The 23,788-nt window shown below is 41.6% G+C and overlaps 2 protein-coding genes across 6 annotated transcripts in view; one reads left to right on the top strand and one right to left on the bottom strand.

Annotated features, from left to right (window-relative positions):
* Positions 1 to 9,343, bottom strand: part of nrg2a (neuregulin 2a) — a 124,362-nt gene extending 115,019 nt beyond the window's left edge. For 2 of the 5 annotated variants that reach the window (XM_017698719.2, XM_037546304.1), the window contains exon 1: positions 8,263 to 9,342. In XM_017698719.2, the coding sequence (XP_017554208.2) occupies positions 8,263 to 8,671 (409 nt within the window). In that variant the 5' untranslated portion in view covers positions 8,672 to 9,342. Of the gene's footprint in view, positions 1 to 8,262 lie in introns of all 5 variants that reach the window. The other 3 variants (XM_037546303.1, XM_017698720.2, XM_037546305.1) reach the window with 2 other exon arrangements.
* Positions 9,344 to 12,338: 2,995 nt separating this feature from the next.
* On the top strand, positions 12,339 to 22,641 carry puraa (purine-rich element binding protein Aa). Its single transcript, XM_017698718.2, has 2 exons — positions 12,339 to 12,917; positions 18,596 to 22,641. The coding sequence occupies exon 2, from the start codon at positions 18,680 to 18,682 to the stop codon at positions 19,529 to 19,531; it is 852 nt and encodes a 283-aa protein (XP_017554207.1). The 5' UTR covers positions 12,339 to 12,917; positions 18,596 to 18,679; the 3' UTR covers positions 19,532 to 22,641.
* The last annotated feature ends 1,147 nt before the right edge of the window (positions 22,642 to 23,788 follow it).

Genomic DNA, 23,788 nt, shown 5'->3' with positions numbered 1-23,788 from the left:
CAGCTTAAAAGCAAAATCAAAATCATACTGATAAAGATAGGCTGACAACTGTTCCACAAGTTTTGACTAGATTTTCTTTGAATAATCTTTCAGGGCACTCACAATCAACAGATTTGTCTGCCTGGGGAAGAGGTCTGAAGTTTAAAGCACAAGCAGCACTACAAAATGTTCTTCCACATATGGTGTGCAATTACACATTTCCAAGAAAGAGACCTCCAAATTCCCAAATCTTACTTTAGAAACCGATCTGTCAATACTGCATTGAACTAAACAATGAGATGATTTTTATTATGTCTACACATTATGTTTTCACTGGGGCCAGTCACTTCACTGGCAGTTCACAAAAAAAATTCTATGTGTAACAGATTAGTAAAAGGTTGTTATGTCCAAGCACCTTGTTCTATCAGCATTCCACAATTTATGGTACAGTGAAACAAGAAGTAAGACATTTCCTCACTTCCACACAGAGATTAGCATACTGTAATTAAGTCTAGATAACAGCACACACCCCTCAGTGTGTGAAACACACAAGGGAGCAGTGCCTCTTCCTGTGCCCTGTCCTGTCATACATCTTATGTCAGCCTGGTGAAGTGTGGAAGAGCACAAAGACAGCACTGAAGGGGGTGGGGTGGGGGGGGGTGCAGTGTATGAATCTATCTCCAGGGGAGGATGGTGAACATTCATCATCATGTGTGAGCAAGATCAATACAAAGCCCTTCTTGGGTATTCCACTACCGGTCGGTCAATCTACATCACTGCACTGATGCAGGACTTCTAGGAAAGGCCTGCCAGCTCCCAGTTCAGAAAAGGCCAGGACTTGGAAAACTCAACACAGAAACAGAACATCCAGCATGCACACTCATACATTCAGAATAAACATTACTAGATGTTTCCTGGCTTGGAAGTGTAGTTCTAGGGGAAAAGGGCACAGCACATTTACATTATGTAGAGGTTGTTTCATTTTTTTACATTTTGTTTACATTTTTTTTACATTTGCATATCATTTACATCTATCACATCTATCAAAAATTCTTCAGGGAACCAAAAATGATTCTTTTATGGCATAAGTTCCTAACCCTGGTTCTGGGGTACCCCCTGTCCTGCCCACTTTAGTGTTTTCCCAGCTTTGAGTTCACCTACTTAAAGTCATGAATGGCAGTATTCCAGAACAAGGAGTTGGGAACCACTGTTCTCTGGCATCGCTCGAAAGGATCCTTTTCAGCACCTATACTTTTAAGACTGTAGTGCCTAGTTGCAAACATACCTCTATGAGCTTTCTTAATATTCATTGATAGCAGCTAACACTTCAACCACTGTAAAATTCTCTGATGAATCGAAACAAGAGCCATTATGTTTCTAGATCTGTGCTTGAATATTATCTTCAAATTGGAACATGAACAGCAGGGATGTGTGATGATATCAGATTCATATCAATATTGGCACATAAAAATATCAGCACTGGAGAGATGTTTAGATTTGACCGATATTTCCAAACCGAGGTTTGATGACATATTTATTCTACTCTGCAAAAGCAGAATGCTTAGGTGATACTGCACAAAATATCTGCATTTTTATTGCAATTATTTTATTAAAGTTGTAACACTCTACAAATAAGCATTTCTCTGTGATGAAAAAAATTCAGTGGAAATTTCTACATTTTGTAAATGTATTGGCATCTGCATCAGCACTGACAGATACAGTGGAGTTCAAAAATCTAGATGACACTGAAAATCTGAGATTTGTTTAAGACAGGAACAAAAGGTTTTAGAATAAAAAAAATATATATAAAAATAAAACAAAGAAAATAATAAGCAAAATAAACAAGTAATATCAAAGGTTCTGCATTCTGCATTTCTAGGCCACTATCCCAATTTTGGCAAATATCTGACATTGACAATGTTTATATCATTGCACAAACGTCTAGTTTTTAATCTTATCTTTTACATTAAAGCACGAGTTCAAACGACCCTCATGCAGATACTGATCAGAGACTTTTGCAATAACTTATGGGGTGCCAGCTCGAATGTGCGCTGTGATACCAAACATGTACCAAAGAAATTCTGAAATGTATGTAAACATTCAAATATTCCACTCACTCTTCACTCAACTTGTTATGTTGACAATAACATCTGTAATAAAATGTAATAAAATAAGATTTTGTATTAAATAAAATAGAAATGCAAAATAGAAACAATTTTCTAGTGCCACCAGATTTTTGCACTCCACTGTATGTACATGAAAAATAGTGGGTTGGCATAGTTGGCATATTCCCACAGTTCCCTTATCATGCATGCCTAATGGGTCAGAAAGGGTCCTACTTTGCAAAATGGAGATGTTGACTGTGCAAAATTAACATTTGAAGGTGTAATGGAATATACAGAAGCAAGAGCCCCAAAAAAGTTCTATTTAGAACTTATATCTGGCATTTTTCTGCAAATATTAGAGCATATTTTATTTATGTGTATAGTTTAAAATTATTGTATACAATTGTTACATTAAATTCAGCAAATAAACTGTAATTTTGCAGTAAAATGTGCAAAAATATGCTCTCAGTAGAAGATGTATATTTATTGTCACTGATTTGATGCATGTGGCTATATATGCTATGTACTTCTAAAGAAAGTCTTACCTCAGGTTTACTATTAGCTTCAGCTAGACAGCTAGAGTTAGCTATAAAATAGCATGTTCAGTTACCATTATACCATACTGAAATTAATAGCTGCATAATACAAAAATCCTGAAGAAAATAATGTTACACAAAAATTCCATTTCCAAAATTTCAAACTGCAGCAGACACTCCTGGCCCTTCCCCGTCACTAAACATTTCAACCTATGACTATAGAGTGCATACAGTGTACAGTGTCAGCAATTGTAGCGCACCTTGTAGGTACTGATGGTGCACTACATCCTGTTTCATTTTCCATTGTAAGGACAATACTTGCACTAAAATTAGCTAGTACACTATGCAGAAGTACTCATTTTGGGACATAAGGCAGGCCTATTTGGACACATACCACCTAATAAGAGACAAGTGAAAACAGCTGTCAAGGAGGGGCTAAACAATGGCTGAAAACATAAATGTCTGTGATTGAAACAGCCTATTACCTACTGCTCGCATACTCATGGTGCCCAAACGTAGTATGTGACCAACATTTCTCCATTATGCCAAAGATACAAGGATGATGTACTGCTCTGGCAAAACATTGCAGTACACAGACTGAGCTAACTCCATAATATACTGCATCCCAAAATGCAACATGGACTTTTCAGGAGGACTGAAGTAACTGCTTGGTCATTTATAATAACCCCAAGTTCAGCCTTTCCATTCACTAATAACAGAGAAATGAAAGAAGTTTGTCCAAATGTTGCTGCACCTGGTGCAACACTCAAATTGCTCAAGTTCTCTCTGCCTGCCTTGAGGTGTGTTAGCTTACTTAATCTGTTTAACTAATAAAGTTAACTTACTGCATAGATAATGTGGGTAAAACAGTAACTCTATAAACTTGGTCTCAACCAAACTGTTGGCTCAGCATTGGCTTTTCAGGCTACTGTGTGGAGTCACATCACTTATTATTCAATCAAGGAAGCTCATGTTACCAACTACGACTGAAATGAAAATGAAACGACTTACAGATGGAGATGAGCAAAAAAAACAGCGTCCTGCACTCTGTCATGGTATGGACTGTCTTTTAAAAGTCACACAGGCACATCTCTTGATGAAAAGCAACTAAAACAGATTGTAAGTAGTGACTGGAAACCTGAGGAAAAAGGATCTTGAGATGGTCTGATTGGCTCAGTCCCTGATGTTGGTGGTCTAGTCATGCCCTGTCCTGTAGTATGGAACACGGCTTATGCTGTATATGGGATACTGTACAGTATACTACTGATGAAGAGCAGCATGCGGTATACAGTATATACTGATGCGATATGCAGTATACAGTACACAATATGCTATGACAACATGAACATGTAAACATGAGAAACAAATAAAAATTCTTCAGTTACAATGATAGATTTCTATGTGAAATCAGTAGCTACTTAATATTTAGTAATTATTGCAGTGTAGTCATTTGAAAAGAACTGAAATGAGGGTAGACAAGTTTTCCTCTACTCGTGTATCTCTCCTACATGAAAATTACATGAAATGCTCAAACTCAAAAAACATTTCAAAGAGTGAGCTGCAAATTTTGACACCATTAACCAAGTTCTATGCTCTTTTTCCACTTTCAATCCAGCAAAGCAACATGTTCAAGCCTGGCACTTTATAACTGACCTACTTTCAACATTTTTCTTCTGGGTAATTAGGACTCAGATATGCAAGGCAAAGTTCAAGGCATTTGCCTGTATTTTTAATAGTAATGGAGATGTTGCCACCTGAAATTTTGCAATGAATCAGCCATTTGATCTAAAAAATGAGATCAACGTCTTTTACAGTGGGTGATGTAAGGCTATGTGCTGGTATAGTTTGATGAAGTTAACTTGGGGGAAAAAAGTGGCAATTCACAGAGACCAGTTACTATGAGCCAAAGATAAACAGATGATGTACTTCTCTGGCAAAGTAATTCAGTATGCAACAAGAGCCATAATGCACTGCTTCCCAAAATGCAACAGCGCCATATTCTGAAATCCTTTTACTTGAAAAAGCAATGAAATCCCACCAACTACATTATTTAAGTAGGTGTGATATAGTTCCATAAAAGTCCATGGCAGTTTTGCAGAGGTTGCTGGTGTCCAAACAGATTCTGACGGAAGGCCTGTTTGTCTAGAGGGAATGTGTGTGGGTGAGCTGCAGAGAGAGATTTTCTTTTCCTGGAGCAATGCAAAAGTGGGACAAGCTGGTTGATGCACACACCTGCATCTCTATCCTAAATATGACACCATAAATCTGGCAATAACAATCTATAACACGTTTTTCCTTCCTTTAACAAGAGGATATCCTCCTACCTGAGACTCAGACGGTGTTCAGGTAAGTCCTCAAAGCATACACTGCAGTTCTAAAGCTTCTTTTGCCAACTCATACTCAGGTTTATGTTCCTTATATGTTACTGACAAACTTTCTATTGTGTTACTGAACTACATTTTTAAACATAGATGGTTCTTGGTTTGGACGTTCAGTACCAACGCCTATAGATTATGCACAGATTCTTTGAACTGTAAAAATGTTCTTTAAACATCTTATACAAAAATGATTTAAATGTTCTTCCGGTAGTCTAAAATGATATCCCTTTTTGGCACCTATATTTTTAAGAGCGTAAACATAAGAGTGAAATACTGACTTTCCATAGAGTCTTTCTTCAGTGCAGTTATCTTCCTCCAACAGCATTCTCAAGCCCAAAAAATGGGATAAATTAGCAATGTCCCCCAGGCACCTATCATCAAAATCTCAGAGGAATATACAGTAATTAGTTCCACATACAGGCTACTCCCTCATACAGCCTGCTAAAAAATACCATAACAGCCTCTTTTTCTTTCTTATAGGGTTTTCTGATTCTGCTTTAGCGTCCTAAAATAAGTCAAACCAAGTAACCCAGACACAGATTTTGATCAGAGAAAATAAGCCCTTCCCTAAGTGCATGTCAATCAACAGCTGTTATTCTTGTCTCTGTGTCATGCCGTTATGCCAGAGAGATCTTGAAGATCAGTGATATTCAGCCAGGGGCAAATTCAGGACTGCCATCTCTACCCAGCTGTGATCTCCATCATGAGGGATGAGGGTTATGAGGACAGCACTTAAAAAGGCTCCATGTGTAACATTTCCAATAACATTTCTGATATTAAAAGAAGTAACGGTAGACAACACACTTGCAATACACCAAAATATTCTGACAAACATACATATTGACATATTCAGAGCAATGAGATAGGAGAGAGAGAGAGAGAGAGAGAGAGAGAGAGAGAGAGAGAGGTGGATGGGGAGAATTGTCAAATTTTACATTTGCACCACCGCCTCCACCCACCCTTCACTCAAAACACAAGAGCTGGAGGGAGGGTAATATGTAGGTCTGCTCCACAGGGGTCTATGAGAAGACAAAATACTGAAAATCCTCTTCAAACTGCCACCATTTACAGGCTTTCAACCTAGGTCAGGCCAACAGGGACAAAATAAACTATATATACATATATAAAACTTGAGCCAGGAGGCAGACGTGACATATTTGGAAGAAGAGTAAGTTAGTGAAGGTTCCTGCCAGTAAAGCATTTATTTGACTGGATTGAAGTGTGCATCCTTCCCACATGAATGAAATGTACTATGTACAACAACATGTGTTCTCAAAAGTGACTAAATGCAAAGACAGCATTAATGTAATGCATGCTATATCAGGGGTTCTGAAACCAGTCCATGGGGATCCCCAGATGGTCCACATTTTTTCTGCAACACACAAGTATAGCCGAAAAATGTGGACCATCTGAGGGCTCTGGAGACTAGTTTGAAAACAGCAGTCTGACATGTATGTCAAAAAGTATCCTAACACTGTTTGTACTTAGAGAATTGTGCACATTCAGCTTATGTAATCTCCATAGAAAACCCCTGCCAATGGAATGGAATGATTTACAGGAGCTGCACATAAGCCTAGGTTCACCATGTCCAATGCCAAGCATTGGCTAAAAGGGTAAAAGTCCAGTGGAACTGTGTTCTCTGGAGTGATGGAACACCATTCAATCCCTGGAATTGGAGTGGTGTTTCTGATCCAGAACTGATCATCCAGCATCAGTACCCGACCTCACTAATGCTCCAGTGGCTGTATGCAAGCAAATTCTCACAGCAATGTTCCAATGTCCAGTGTTAAACATAGTAGAGTAGAGGCTACTACTGGAGCAAACGGGGGACAAACCTATGCTTATTCAATACCCTTGATTTCAGAAGAAACATTAGATGTATTTATAGTGTATTTTATTCATGTGTAGATGAAGTACAAATCTGAGGAAAACAGATTGAATGCATTATGTTTTTCAGTGACAACTAGAGACCTGCAGAGAAAGTTAAAGTGGGAATGAAATATTACTGAAAAATGTCATCACCAAAAGCTTTACTCTGCTTTTACATTGCACAACCCAGTTATAAAAAAGCATCCACCGAAAGCACAAGTGTTTCAGTATGAGAAGATAAATAACGTGTATTTGTTTGTACATGTGAGTTTAATTGATGCTGATGACTCCACTACAGTGATAACAGCAACTTGTAGCCAGCTGGCAAACAGAAACAGAAACTGCAAAGTCATCTACAGAAGGGGCCTCGAAAAGAATCCACAGGCAGTTTACACACCTCATCCTCTCGATGGCTTGTGCACAGCTCAAGAACTGAGTAACATACAGGATGTGGCTGTATATGTGGATATTTACTACACTTTGCAAACTTGTTATTTGAATATGTGTCATTTAGTTAGTAATATAGACGCTAATATTTTCTCGTTAAGACTCATGCTAGAAGAATAGGGGACCAACCCAGCACCCTGGACAGCGAAACCCTCTTCAAGCCTATAGAGAAGAGTCCTATCTGCAGAGGAACAAACTGACCATATGGCTAGCTGGCTTTGCTGCAATGAGGAGAAATGCAGTTGTTTCAGTAAAACTACATCTTCAACAGAAATGGCCAAAGCCAGCAGCCACACATGGACAAAGGAAGGAAAGCTACAGAGGGACTATTAGTATTAGATGCTGTAGCACTTTCAGAATGAGCTCAGTGAAGTTCTATATGGACATCCATGAGTTTACACCCGCCCAAGTTGCTATTCGTGCAGCAGTGTGTGATGCATGGCCAAGGTTTGATCTTTGAGCTGATAGTTACACTCTTCCTTCCAAACTTTATAAAGCTTTTCCTCCCAGTGCAGCACTTTATATATAATCAACAGAGCTTATTCACTCACACTACAGTCTGTGAATGTGCTCATTTCTAGTCATGCTGATGTTGTTTTTATCCTCTGTAACTGATCCCAGGCCTATCACACTAATATAAGCTAGTCTACGCCATGGGCGTTACAAAGGCAACTGGGGCGAACAGTATAGCAACAGCTAGTGACTTAAACAGAAAAAAGTGATTCTCCGAGATACTTGTCAACGCGTGAGAGCCAAAGTGCATGACTATGAGCACTGCATGCGTTTAACCGTTTTATTCCCTGCCCAATGTTGCTGCAGAGACGCCTCAGCACCCACCTGCCCCTTTTACGCTAAAAATATTTCGATGCGATCCCTTTCACACATGACCCGAGACAGCACTGAGACCAACTGCGTCCAATGTCATGTTAACAGCTTTTTTTAACTTACCGCAGTCTTCACACAAGATCCTCCCGACGTCTTTCTTGAGGTTCTTGGCGCTGGTGTCGAGCGGAGCGAAGGACGCCTTGAAGACCAGCGGCTCGTCGGTGGGCTCCATGAAGAAGATGTACTTGTGGTTCTTGAGCACTGTGGCGCACGGCGCCGCCGAGCCGAAGTCGCCGACGGTGACGAGCTGCTCGCGCTCGAGGCCGCCGCTGTTGCGCGGCCACACGTCCAGCACCTTCACGTGTACGCTGTAGGGCTCGACGGACGCGTTGGCGGGCGCTGACTGCACCTTGCCCTCGATGACGACGGCCGAGCGGTGGGCCTGGTCCTGCAGCGAGTTCAGGCTCGGGGAGTAGCACGCCAGCGAAACCCCGACGACCAGCATGGAGAAGTGCACCGAATCAAGCCTCATGCTGCCGCCGGCTTGGGCTCGCGGCTCGCTGCGGCGCGCGCTGCGGCACGGCTCTCGGGAGCGGGGCTGAACGGACGAGGGAGCGCGACGGGGCTCGAGCGGTGGCACGGCGACGGCGGCGGCGCGGCGGACCCTGCGTAAGTGGCCGTGCCATCGGGATCCGCTGCTTTTTTTTAGGGGGTGGGGGTTTGTTAGGGTTTTTCTTTCCTTCTTTTCTTTCTCTCTCTCTCTCTGTCTTTTGTATCTCCTCCAATAATTTTTGCAATGGGGGCACCAAACAAGCAGCTAGGAACCGGAAACAGCGTAACGATGCCGGGCTGCGAGCCTCCTCGAGCGCATCCTGATGCTAAAACACATGCTTAAATGTATAAAAACGCAAAAAAGGGGGGAGGGATTGAGAGGGGGGGTGAGTGGCTTTCCCCGCCTCCACTGAAGCTACACGGCCATGGCGAGCTATCCGCAATCTTTAGCCCTCCGAAAAAAACGCAGTGCTGAGGCGCGGATGCCCCTTAGAACCCTCAGTATCCCCTCACTGCAGAAGCAAAACGCCAAATGCTGCAGTGCACGCGGCCTCGACTCAATGTTACAGAAAACAGTAAATCCACTGTCTCAGCGGCGCGAGCCCAGGCCGGCGATGCCTGCAGCTGGAAACTGTTGCCGTCCCCCCCCTCCCACCCCTGGTGCCCCGCGTCTGTCCGCCTCTACCGAGGAAAATGTGCCGCGAGCCTCCCCGCACACAAGGCGGATTCAGTGCTGGGGTGGTGATCACACCGCTGGGCGTGTGTGTGTGTGTGTGCGTGTGTGTGTGTGTGTGTGTGTGTGTGTGTGTGTGTCCTCGGGCTCCAGTAGCTCAGCGTCAGTGCATGCTCGCTCCCACCACGAATCCGTGCTGAACAGAAAGGCAGTGCAGGGGGTCTCGTGCTGCACGGTTCACGCCGTTTTCCTCCTCCGTTGATACCGTTAATATTCCCTCTGCGCGTGGATCCGCGCTGATAGCGGCGCTTGCAGGGTCGTTGCGGTTTCAGCGCGCGATGAGCAGCCCCGCTCTCTCCGCAGACTCTTCTGAATAAGTGTGTTTTCTCTGCGTCTCATTCCAAGAGTGAAGCGCGTCCTGCATTCAGGTCACATTCGCTGCTCTGCCTCAGAAAAAAAAAATCGCGAGGCATTGCATCAAATCCACACGCGATACCTGACACCCCTTCACTGCTGCTAACAGGCGAGAGAAAATAGACGATTCCGAAGTGCGAGGCATAATAACTGACGGCAGCAGAGAAGAAACAGTGGAGATGGAGGAAGGAGCCAGAAGAGCAGCAGCGCTGATGCAGCAGATCTGCTCGAGGTGAGCGTAGAGGAGCCTGAATGGAGGCTGGAGGAGTCAAGATTTCACTCGCGTGCGGTGTTTTGTGCAGATAGTCGCTAATAAGGTGGGATATTAAGATTGAGAACAGAGGCAGAGCTGAACCTGTGGATCCGCAGCAGGGACAGTGAGCAAATATTCCCGAAGAGCGACACCTGCCGTCCAACTGCCCGCTCAGCAGCTGACCCACAATAAACCGGACAGTGCAGCGGAATCAGAACACGACCAGACAGAACTGCAGTTAATGCTTATACTAGCAGTAAACACTGGGAATAAGGCTAGTAATAATAATAATAATAATAATAATAATATAGCATTATATGAGAGAGACAAGAAGACCAAGAAAGAAAGAGAGGGAGAAAGGGAGATAAAGAAAGAAAGAAGAAGGAAACACAGAAAAAGAAAGAGAAGAAACGAGGTGACAAACTGAAAAACAGGATAGAGACTGACAAGAGAGAAAGACAAAAGAAACAGAGAGGTGTGTGTACAAGAAAGAAAGAAAGAAAGAAAGAAAGATGAAACGAGGAGACAAACTGAAAAACAGGATAGAGACTGACAAGAGAGAAAAAAGAAAAGAAACAAAGAGAGAGAGTGTGTGTGTACAAGAAAGAAAGAAAGAAGAAACAATGAGACAAACTGAAAAACAGGAGAGAAACTGACAAGAGAGAAAGAAAGAAAAGAAACAAAGAGAGAGAGGTGTGTGTACAAGAAGGAAAGAAAGAAAGAAGAAACAAGGAGACAAACTGAAAAACAGGAGAAAGAGAGAGAGAAGAATAGAAGAGGCAAAATAAGACTACTCATTTGACCGTGTTTGATGCGGTTTTCACATCTTTGTCGGATCAGCAGGCTTTTCGTTGCAAATCGCATCAAAACACATAGATTCAGCAGCGTTGGGGAACTGTCCGTGGTGCTGAACACCCGAGTTTAGGTGCATCTCCAGTTCAGGAGTCTGTTCCTAGAGATCTGAACGTTCAGTGTGGCTTAATGAGTAGAGGACCATTAATATACAAGCACTAAATAACAACCAGCACACAGCAGCAGTGTAAGTGTCCCATACGCTGCAATACCTGCTTCTACATAAGGCACGTAACACCAACATCAGACTAGACACAGAGGCTGTTAGTCATAATATTTACATTCAGTTCCTAAACGGTTGGCTCAACAGATGGGAAAGTAATCAGGTTGAGTTACACCCAGTTACCTTTTCCGTGTTACACATTTTAGCTTACTATTAACCTTTAGAAGCTGCCCAATAAAGATTTTATTGAATTATTGAAACATCATTGATGAATGAATTTTATTTTTAAAATGTAAATGTATGTGTTAACCTATTAGTCTACTTCTGGAGTCATAAAACTTTAAGAGGTCACTAGTAGCAGTCACCAACATAAAAGCAATATTCCAAGTAAAGGTCCACACACACAGTAAAAATAATTTGTTGTTTTAACTTAAAAAGCAGCCCAGCTACCTTAACATTTTGAGTTAACTGGGCTTCTAATAGCAAGTTAACAGAACAACACTGTGTTTTACATTCTGTTAACTTCAGAGTTAACTCAAAGTTTGGTGACCAGGTTACTGACTTTTTAAAGTAAAGCCTGCCTTTTCAAATGAACGCCAATCACAAAACAGTACAGCTTTTACCAACATAGCAATGGAGCTCAACACAAAAGGAGAACTGGTAACTAAATGATAACTGATAAGGACTAAAGAACAGACTCATTTCCTCACAAATAAATGTCTTGATGTGTTTATCCTGTCTGTCCTCCACACGTTTCCCAACACAGCCACACAAGATCTGAACAGGTTTCAATCGTGTCTGAATTTCACTCAGTGAACTGCTCAACATCAAACATCACTGCTAAACATCAGTGCGTGCGGGTCTTTGTGACTGCCAGCGTGTTATCAATTCAAAATGAAATGGATTATACTTAGAAAAAATACAAACATTCAGGGGTTCTTTCGTAAAGAGAATAGAGGGAATAAAGAGAATGGTTCTTCAGCTTGATGGAGAACGTGTTGTACATGGTTCTATAGCACCCAAAAGGTTCTGCTGTTGTTACAGGCTTGACATCGTAACAATAAAACATACACGTACAACACGTTCTCAAACAATCTGGAGAACCATTTGACCATGCAAAGAACCATTAAAGCATCAGATGGATTCTCTTTACTAAAGGACCTTTGAAGATCCCGTCTATGTATGTGTCACATTACTTTCAATACTATTACATTTTATTTTTGTGAACCTCACAGTTCACCTCAGTGACGCTTACTTCAGTAGGTCAGTAGATGCCACTACAGCGGCTGCAGTACCGCGAGGTGACCGGTGTGAGGCGCCCGTCTCCTCCTCGCCGTCCTCCCCCTCCAGCGTGCTGACATCAGCCGGCCGGCGTGCAGCGTTGGCGCCGTGCGTGCGTCCGTCTCCCTCCGTGCCACGACTCCGCTCTTTTCGGTCCATCTTGCGCAGCGGCGAAGTGGCGCCGCGTCCTGAGCAGGGCCCAGCACACAGCGGCGCTTTTCCCGCGCTCTTTCGCGCGCGCTGTCGGAGCGCAAAAGGGGGAGGGGGGCTCCGGAGCTGCGCCTGCACGCCCAGCGGAAGCTCGCTGAAGAAGCTCCATACGAGCTCGCAGACTTTTGCAACAGCAGCAACAACAACACCAACATCAACAAGAGGAGAAGCAGCGCGGCGCAACGCCTCATTACACCTCGGAGTTTATCTGCTGTAACCTCGTTTAGGCGTCGCTCACTTTGCTCGGCCAAAACTCCTCCGTATGTAGTCGCAGCGGGAGCAGAGCAGAGAGCAGAGCCAGGCTGTGGGCTGCGGGCAGCAGGAACAATCCACCGTGCCATTTAAAGAGACTCTGGCATCCAGTGGGTGAGCCAGATTAAGTAAGTCCCCACGCACTAACATTCATCTCTGCCTGACAGTCATGCGCTGCACCTGCCTCAGTTCAGCACTGCGTTACTGCCATTACACATAGCTGCTAAAGCGATTAACAGACGGAGGAATAAAGGGGACAAAATCCAATGGAAACATTCAAATATCTACCTATATATTTATTTTAATATATTATATTATTATATTAATAAATCACAAGCAATAAAGGCTTGGGTGGACTGCACATATTCAAATAAGTAGCTGAGGTCTTGTTTTACATTCATAAAAATAAAAGGTTCCTGGCCTGGATGTCTTGGGTATGCAGTTCTAAACAAACCCATAATTGCTATAAAATCTCTAAATTGTGTGGAGGTTCTATAAGCTTTAAGAACGTTCTTCACTCTTGCACGTGTCTCGGTTCTTCTCACTCCTACATTTCATTTACAAAAATGATTCATTAAAGAACCATCAATTAAAAGGTTCTTAGGGGAACCATAGTGACAATTCAAAAAATCCGTTTAGCAAACTTAAAAATAAGTTTGCACTGCTTGTCCATCAGGTTGTGAGAAGATGCCCCGGATCTAGATAAGCTATTTCTTCTCTGCCTTAACACGGTTTATTACTGAGCTTTAAAAACGTCTGGGAGATTTTTTGCAGATTTTCTACAGAGAAAATATAAATATATAAATATAATCTCTCTCTCTCTCTCTCTCTCTCTCACTCACTCTCTCACTCTCACACATTATCTCTCTCTCTCTCTCTCTCTCTCTCTCTCTCTCTCTCACTCTCACACACTATCTCTCTCTCTCTCTCTCACTCTCACACAATATCTCTCTCTCACAATCTTTCTCTCTCTCTCAGGCCGATTTGACTTCATATCATCAGTAAAACAGGCCCATCACCGATCAAACTTGATCTAAGGCCACAGCTATGAATTCAGTACGTTTGTTAAATATTTTAGCATCTGGAAGCTGAAATTTAGAGTGGATTCAGATGCGTTTAGATCTCACTAAGCAGAGCGAATGGTTAAGATATGTTATTTTCATTTTAACGTTAAGCAGAGATACAAGAAAAATGATGTAGTTAATACGGATGAATGCCAGTTAACTCTTCTTCTTTATTCCAGTTTCAGCCAGTGCTTGCATGCGTTAAAGGAAATGCTGTAAAGAAGCTCACTGAATTAAAAAAATAATTAAAAAAAATGCCAAATTGACTGAAAGGATGGATTTATCATCAATAACCTATAACATATTTGCATATTCCATACTCTCCCATATTGGTTGATGTCCCATAATACCTCAGTCTCCCCTCATTGTGGTTTAAGTCTGCTTACAGCTGCCTTAAGCCCCAATTTCACTGCGGTCTCCTTAAGGCCTTTGTGAGTCTCTCTCAAACACACAGGTTGTCAGCTTGGGCGTGTGGTTCTGTGATGAATCTTTACACGATTTGTAAGTTTATTTTATTTATTTAAAAAGCCTTTTTTTCAATGTTTCTTTGAAGAATCATCCACTGAAAAGCAGGCAGCCGAAAGTATTTCTTCAGTGGCCTCACTCCAAACTACATTTTTGTCACCTTCATTTTCTAAGAGTGCAGCCTGTAAAACTGTTCCTCTCTGATCAGAGCAGGATGTACAAATCATTTCAAATAACTCTGCGGAGCTGATGGTGGAGTGGCAGCAGATGCTTTTGTGTGTTTTCATAGAAGTGAACTCATTAATAAATATCATAGCAATATTTTCCAGATTTATTTCTCTTAATTGTAGCGAAGATTCTGTGGATAGCCCACTAAAGACACCCCCGCCAGATAAAGGCAGGTTCACTTTTTTGCACTGTTTGAGGCAGTTCGGTCAGCCGAATGGAGCTGCGTGGCCTAATTATGAATCAAGAACGTCAAACTATTCATTATAATCTGCCCCTCATGTTTGTAAACAGGAGATTTAGAGAGCGGGAATATTTTAGGACCCTTCTGCTTTCTGTCACTGTACAGCCTGCTGGTCCATTAGGCTATAGGATGTCTTTCATCTGAAGCTCTTCAATGTCGGACGGCGAGGCCTAAAATAGACTACCAAGTTTGTGTGTGTGTGTGTGTGTGTGTGTGTATATATATATATATATATTCTTAAGCATTTTAACAATGATCATTGTCATCAGAGAGGAAGGAGCCTGAATGTTTGAGAAGGTCGCCTAGCTGGAGAGGAAAATGACAGTTTTAGTTAAAAAAAAAACAACAAAACAAAACAAAAAAACAAAAACAATAAAAATGAGCTTTATGCACTTTGCAATTAACTACAGGACTCTTTCTTTTCCTCATCTTGCAGTTCTTTATCCTATTGTAGATCTAATAAATAAATTTCAATATTTATTTATTTAAATGTTTTAGCTTTTCATTAATTTATGTACATATATATAAAATGTATATTTTTCCTTTATTTATATTATTTATGTTGTTTATTTATTTTATTTTTCCAGTCTTTAGATGGCTGAACTGTTGAAGCTGATCTCCAAGCTGATTCCATTCAGTTTACTCTTCTTGTCTTGCCCGTTTTGGCGTTTGATGCTCGTTTATCCATTTAAACTGTTCTAATTGAAACTCGCGCACATTTATACTATTAAATAAACTCTGATTAATCTTCACAATTAACGAAACATTCGTGCATATGGAGGAGAAATGAGTATGTTTCGGGGATATGATTAAACAGTTAGACGTCCGGGGACTCTTTTATTTGAACTTTCTTTAATATCGGTAATGAGTTTTCTGATTAGCTGAATATGGATTTGGACGCACATGGTACACCGGCCTATTCACCAGAAAGCTGAAATGAAATAAAAGCTAAATTTAAGAATAAATAAATAAATAAATAAATAAATACCAGATTTTTACATTTCACTGATAAAAAAAAAGAATTTTGTTATGATCCTGACGAGACGCTATAAGCTGAAGCTAACCGCTCATACAGCGCACGCGCTACTGAACTCAGCCGCGTCTCCTTAACACGCTTTTTATACTCAGTTAGACTCAGTTAGCCTCAGAAACAAACTATGACAACGGTTTAAAATTCAGTATGAAAACAGTCTGTAGTTCATTTGCTTAGAGTTGATTTTCTGAAAAGCTGGAAATATTATTACAATCAGCTGATTTGTGTCAAGTTCCTCCACTGCATGTCATTATGGGAATACTACATTTGTTATTGGTGGAGAAAGAAGTTCACATGTTCCTAAATGATTCTGTGTACCTCTTTGATAGTTAATTAGCATTCATACGCTGCTATTATTGGGGTTAATACTGATTAATACTGTTAAGTGTTACTGTTAATGGACCTATAAAGGATTTTAAAAGATAGCTTGGTTATAAACGGCAACAGACTTCTGCAACTGGAGCCTCTAAAATGACACAAATGTGGTAAAAGAGGAAAAAGTGTTCTACAGTTACAGCTCTCCGGTCATTCTTTTACAGCAGTCAGCTCTTCACTCATAACTGAGTAATTCATATTTGGCTGCATTGTCCAGTTCCAGAGTAATCTGCCAAATTTCAGTCATTTTATTTCAGTCATTTTAAGTAAACTTCATAAATATTTGCATTTATTTTATAAATAAATAAAATAACCACCAGTTGTTCTAGAACTGAGCAATATATTAGACCTTGGTTGATGATTAGAATAAAAAAAAAACATGTATTTGCACCGTTTGTGCCAGACTATTTGACTTTTATGAATGCCTTTTTACAAGTTCACATAATAAATAAAATTATTTGAACCATTTTGGCCAATTAATTTGACTTTAATGCTCCTCTAATTTTCTCTAAATAAATAATATTAAGGCCTAAATTAACAAAAGCAGAAATTAAAAGCATCAATGAACAATATGTACATATCTGCCTCTTCCAGATCGTTTTAAAATTCACCCCTAAACAAAAACAAAAACAAAAAAAACAGTGTTTTTAGATACAGCAGGGATTTAAAGTACATATTGAAAAGGCGAGGAGGGGTGTATGTCGTAAGCTGCTCCACTGGAACATTATAAGGATAACCATCTGGGCATCAGTGGTTCTTTTTAAAAACGAATATTTCATGTTTAGAAATAACATTTCCGGATCATGTGTATAGATTCTGAGCAGCGTGCTGTGAGGATGGTAAAACCTGCTATTGTGGAAGTCAGACTCATCTAATAGAAGAAAAGCAACCCTTTAGAAAGATAAATAAAATCAAGCATAAACGACAAATAAGTTGTTTTTCCAAAGCCGTGGATTCTCATAGACTCATAGTCAGCTTTTCACTGCACGCTCTTCCCCCCTCAGTGCTCACATCCCCCCCGTACCCAGCCAGGCAGACCTGGCGCTCAGCTCTACAGCACATTTCCTCCTGCATGTTCACTGAGCCGCGGAGGGGGCTTTTTATGAGGACAGCTCGAGATGGATGAAGTAGATTTAGGAGTTTTTGAAGTTCTCAGAGCTCTGAGTCGTTATCATTATGCTGGGGTGAAAATGAGCCGCTCAGGAGGCTTTTATCACAGCTGAACTGTAGAGTTTATTCTTCTGATTTACAAAAGAACATTTGTAGGGTGGTCGTAGACGTACTGAACCACTGCTGATGTAAGGCAAATGAAAATGAAATATCTATATCTAATATATTATATTATATTATTTGTTCTATATTTAAGTAAGATGAGTTAATATATTTACTACAGAGAATTAGCTTAAATATGACATGCTTAAATTTACACATAGAAATATACTTTACGTATTAAACATACCGAAAAAACATAAAATACTAACTTTTGGAAACAATATCTTGATTCAGTAAATAATAAAATATATGTTACGGCACATGTTGCATCAGACAAGACAAATAACAACTAAAATGTTTGATCTTTTGTAAATAATTCAGATAATGAAATCGTATAGTAACTATTTAAAAATATATATTTTTTTCTGATTCTGAGCATAAGTCAATAAGACCCAGAAAGGCACCCACTGGTATGGTCATAAATATATATACAATATATATATATATATATATATATATATATATATATATATATATATATATATATATATATATATATATATATATTTCACTATATATAGTTAAACAGATCAGCATGTTTTCTGAGCACAGTGGGACTAAGCGGACTTCACAAGAGAGGGAAGAAGATGAGTGAAGAATTAGAAATAAATAAATAAATAAACAACTTAATTAAATTACTTTAAATATAAACAAATAGCGCCCGTTGTAAGCGCGTTTACATTCCAAACGGCGAGCAGCGCTTTAAAGCCGAGCCGAGTAAAATAAACCCAGCTTTTAAATGAAATAACAGCCTCGTCCAGTACCGCTTTCTGAGAGAAGTCACTAACAGCTGGTTATCTGGACTTTTCTGCCGTAAGGGCGAAGAGCGAGCACACGTCGCTGAGTCTGGCTGATATTTTAGACATTTTAACCCAGTTTAGCTGCGTGCGGCGGACTGACTGCACACAGAGCAGATCACGTGCTCGAGAACATGGCGCCCGTAGCTGAAGAAAACAAAATAAACAGCCACAATAACGCGCGATGTCTGTTCTTCGCTTCATGCTACATATGGATAGTTTCTGTCTGTGCATCACGTTAAACTGTGCACACACACTCTCAGACATACACACACACACTCCGCTCTCAACCCAACTCGTGCGCGTCTCTGCTCCCCCCCCCCCTTTGCAGGAGATCTCGCGAGAGCGGCGGCGTGGCTGGCTGGCTGGCTGGCAGGAAGGTTGCAGCAGACGGAGGGAGAAGGCAGGCAGCATCATGGCGGACAGAGACAGTGGAAGTGAGCAGGGAGGAGCGGCCACGGGCCCGGGTGTGGGCCTGCACGCGGTGGCCGGAGGGGCGGGCTCGGCTTCCGGCCTGCAGCACGACACGCAGGAGCTGGCGTCCAAGCGCGTGGACATCCAGAACAAGCGCTTCTACCTGGACGTGAAGCAAAACGCGAAAGGCCGCTTCCTGAAGATCGCCGAAGTCGGGGCCGGCGGCAACAAGAGCCGCCTGACGCTGTCCATGTCCGTGGCGGTGGAGTTCCGCGACTACCTCGGGGACTTCATCGAGCACTACGCGCAGCTGGGGCCCAGCAACCCGGACGCGGCGCAGGACGAGCCGCGGCGGGCGCTCAAGAGCGAGTTCCTGGTGCGCGAGAATCGGAAATACTACATGGATCTGAAGGAGAACCAGCGCGGCCGCTTCTTGCGGATCCGGCAGACGGTGAACCGGGGGCCCGGCTTGGGCTCCGCGCAGGGCCAGACCATCGCCCTCCCCGCGCAGGGGCTCATCGAATTCCGCGACGCCCTCGCCAAGCTCATCGACGACTACGGCGTGGAGGACGAGCCCGCCGAGCTGCCCGAGGGCACCTCATTGACTGTGGACAACAAGCGCTTCTTCTTCGACGTGGGCTCCAACAAGTACGGCGTGTTCATGCGGGTAAGCGAGGTGAAGCCCACGTACCGCAACTCTATCACAGTGCCCTACAAAGTGTGGGCCAAATTCGGCAGCACGTTCTGTAAATACGCGGAGGAGATGAAAAAGATCCAAGACAAACAGCGGGAGAGGAGGGCGTGCGAGCAGCGGCCGGGGGAGATGCATGCTGACGATGGGGACGAGGATTGATAATTAGTGGGAGAGTGCAAGTGCGAGTATGTATGTACGTATGTATGTATGTATGTATGTACGTATGCGTGTGTGTGTGTGGTGGGGTGGGTAAACATGCAAAAAAAGAAAAAAGAAATAATCAAAATAACAAAGAAGTTATAAGTAAAAGAACTTTACTGTACAAGAAAGAGAGAGAGAGAGAAACATAAAGATTTAACTGTAACGGTTTAACTCCAAGGGAGCACTACCCACAAAAACACAAACCTCCACAAACTGACAGTCTCGACTCGTCACCCATCGCTGGATGTTCTCCACTTACCCACCATTAATACAGTAATCGGCTGCTAAACCAAGTAATAACATTATATATGAACTGTGTTTCCTACTTGATTACAGATAAAAGAACTGAGTGTTTATTTCCCTTAATAACCAAGAACTTTTGTACACGTTGAAGATATTATAAGACGACGACAACAACAAAGTGTTTGCAATGTTCGAATGGAATTATTGCTGAGATCTGAGAAAACCAGTCCTTTACATGTAAGCTAATAACTTCAGCACAAATCAGATGTTTTAGTATTTCTTTTGTTTGTTTTTTTTTTTCTTTTTTTTTTTTAAACCAAAATTTCAAATCCTCTGAAGAGGTTGTCATGGTAACCATGCCACTCATATATGACGAGCATCACCTGAGGGCTACTCGAGAATCTAGATGGCAAAATGTCAATATGTCAGTCAGCATGGAAAGAAAGAGGGACAGGGTGGAGGTTCAGGATAACCCATGCAAGGTCGCGAGTGCTCACTGTACTGCAGACTTACTCTGATTATTAGGAAGCGGTTCTCAACATGTTTGACCTCTGCAGAGACGTCCTACCAGTGTATTTTTATTCATTGAAAATAACTGTCATGCAGATGAGTATGCTATGTATTTGTGTCTTGTTGTCATGCAAAAGTGTATAAAACAAAGGTACTTTTAACAAGGAAGAGCAGCGACAACAGCAAGAGTACTTTTAGAAACGTTTTTGTAACAAAAAAAACAAACAAACAAACGGTTTCATCCCTAAACTACCAGGCCCCTGGACAAATGTGCAAAAGATGGGAAAAATATGTAGAAAAATATATATAACATATGATTTTGTGAATCAGCTGTATTTCAGTGCTTACGGAGAAGAAGAAAAATACCCCGCGTTTTCAGTGGGGGAAATTTTAAAGAACAATCTCTAGAAGAATTAAAAAGTTCTATCAGTCTACCAATGAGAGTATGAGTGGCGCCAAGGAATGCTGTTGTTGCATGTTGACCTGTACACAGCTACATTGAGGTGGACTTCTCAATGTGCGTCCTCAAGGACCTTCTGTTTAGCGGTTTCATAGACAATGTCCTGTCTGATAATGTTTGGTCACCTAGTTGAATGAGTTATGATTTTGAGAAGTGTGTTACGTTGCACCTGTACATACAATATCAAATCCTTGACTGTTTGATCAGACATGAACGACAGGCCTGTTGCAATGAAATCCCTCTCTCTCTCTCAGGGGTCCTTCAGGACCTGTGTTGGGAGAGCTCTAGCCGGATGCATGCAAGTCTACGGTGAAGCCCAGTGACGGTGGTGCGTCCTTCTCGTTGTGGCCTGTGCGGAAGAACAAACTCTGAAAAGGATGTGGTGTTTGTGGGTATTGATAATCCACAGATTTTTTTCCCGATAAGGCACGCACTCATTGAAAAAAGGGCCTTGGTTCCTCTCGGACTTTGAGGATATTTATAAAGGAAATCACTTGATCTGAAACAAAGTGGTTATTCACTCATAGGCAAACACAGCAGTGTTGGCGTGGAGTTGGAAGGCGCATGTTTGAAACTTATGAAGTCTGTTGTGTTGGCTGAGCTCGGCCTACAGGTGAAGCATGTAAGCGGCCAACCACTCTGTTCAGATTAACTGGCTTTATTTATAAACTCCCAACTTCTGAGAGGTGCTCTGCACATAGGTCTGTTGGTTAGCTATACCATCTGCAGAAGCTCCCTTCCAGAGATGTCCCACGGCTCCAACGAAAAGGACGCAGCCAGCGAGAAAGCTTGACCGTCGGCCGACGTGCACTTGGCCAGGAGAGCCCGACTTTAATGTTACTTGTTGGGGAGCATACTCTTCAGCATTTAAACAGTCTGGTGCCTTACACTCCACATGCTTACACGCTGGCTGGTGCTTTGGATCTAAGTTTGGGTTCTTGTCTTTTCTTTTACCTTTTTGTTTGCGGTTCTGTTCAGCATGGCTCCTTCACATACTTTTGCATAACATCTTGGTTCTCACAGGCTCACTTGGTATCCTAGTAGGAAGTTTGGACATTTCACTGATTGTATTCAGAGTTCTTTCCCTACACCAATCCTTACCCTGACTATTGACTCATCTTCCCTCATTTCTCCCATCATTGTCCCCAAAATGCATCCAGGCATCAGCCCACATGTAAACACAGAGAGGGGTTGGTAGCCTTGACAATGCACAAGAGCCTTCCTACTGTTCTTCACATGTCAGGCCTTGGCCAGCGTCAGGAAGGGCAAGGGGTGATTGGTTGTGGACTGGGTTTGGCTCTGGGTGCCTAATTTCGTCCCATTGTGAGGTTGTCTGCTCAAAGCTCTGGCGCTTGGCAGTAATGTGTCATTTGTCAGTGGCTGAATTCCTCATTTACAGGGTATGGCCAGCATGTCCTGTTGGTTTGTTTTTTTTTTTTTCTTTCTTTTCTTCCCCCTCTCTCACTCTGTCCAGCATTATTCCACAGCACTTGTCAACTCTTTGGCTCACAGAGTATCTTTTGTTTTGTTTTCCTTTCCATTGCTATATTTCATTACTGTGTGCAATATTGAACGTGCCAATAGCGGCATTATATGTATATCGATTAAATATAAGGGTTAATATTTGAAAAGCATGTGGTTGAATTCCACATTTATTACTATGAGGTTTGAAAAGCCTTTATCTGCACTTATGTAAAACAAAGTCTGAATCTAGAAGAGAATAAACCAAGCTTAATGAGCAAGCTCCACCCAACCTGGTGAAGCCAATCTAACCCAGTTAACTAGCCACTCTTCACTTTTAGTGATCATCCATATACTCCTTGTCCCCCGTTGTACTGTCTCTGTTTCTCTGAGGTTGGGGGGGTGGGGGTGGGTGGGAGGTGTTCTCTAATTTGGCTATAAAAGTGGTGCTTGTCTTCGTGTCTTGGGGCAGGGGCATTAAGCATGTATTCATGTTTCCTGATTGGCTTTCTAATCAGTACTTGGGAAGGCTTGGATGAAGGTGTCTGGTGAACTCTTCTGTCTTCAATGGTTGATGTCAGTAGCACATTGCTTTCCCAGCTGGAAAAAAAAATGTCTGACCAATCTTTGTTTGAAAAACGATCTCAACAAGGAATGTCTTGTGCAATTTTTTTCTTTATCTCTTATGTTCCTTCCCTTTGCAAGAAGGATTACTGATTAACACGTTCAGTGGTGATGCGTCAAATATAATTTATGTACATTTTACAAATTTTAAAATAAAAGAAATGTTAATTTACCCACATCTCACTAAAAAGAGTTTAATTTTCAATACCCACGCGTTGTTTCTTTTTTTCCTGTGTGCAAACATTGAGAGATTGAGTAGTTGTTAGCAAGAACAAGGATAATACTGACTTCAGTGAAGTTGTCTGTGTGCAAACATACATACGTGATGTAGAATTTGTTAAGAAGCGTAACCGTTTGTATTAGTAAACCTAACAAATCACAGCACGTAGCAACTCTTGCCGTGTCACAGTGTCATTTGATAAAGTCTCACTCTTTTCTGTTTATGGGCTTCAGTGCTTTGGGTGTTACGTTTAAACAGTGTTCTAACCTTTTTTTTAAGGATACATGAACATATCACATGTTTTTATTATGAAATGCTCTACTGAGTACCTGCGTTCCTTAAATTACTTGACTGTTGGATGTGAGTGCTTCCTGACCCAAATATACAAAGGACTTACATATTTCTTTATTTCACGTTTTGTTGTCAGCATCAAAGCACTTGAAAAGCTGCCTTCACTGCTGAATGTACGCTTCAAATGACGCTGTTGTTTCAGAGAATGAGTCTGTTTCATGTCTTGCGTATACCAGGGTTTCACTGAATATTGTTACATGCTCATGAAATGCTGCTGCCAGGAGTTTTGGTTTTCACTCAAGTTGTACATTAAAGTCAGTGTCTGAAATGTGTCTGGCCAGAACAGGTTCCAGTATTCTAAATGCAAAGCAACCAGAAAGTTTTATTTGTTCTTTTTTTTTTTTAT

This window comes from Pygocentrus nattereri, chromosome 16 (assembly GCF_015220715.1).
Source record: "Pygocentrus nattereri isolate fPygNat1 chromosome 16, fPygNat1.pri, whole genome shotgun sequence".
NCBI lineage: Eukaryota > Metazoa > Chordata > Actinopteri > Characiformes > Serrasalmidae > Pygocentrus > Pygocentrus nattereri.
Note: the sequence above shows the minus strand (reverse complement) of the source record. Positions and strands in the feature narration are given on the sequence as shown.

Coding starts and splice junctions, on each gene's coding strand:
- puraa (XM_017698718.2), top strand. CDS start 18,680: ATGGCGGACAGAGACAGTGGAAGTGAGCAGGGAGGAGCGGCCACGGGC.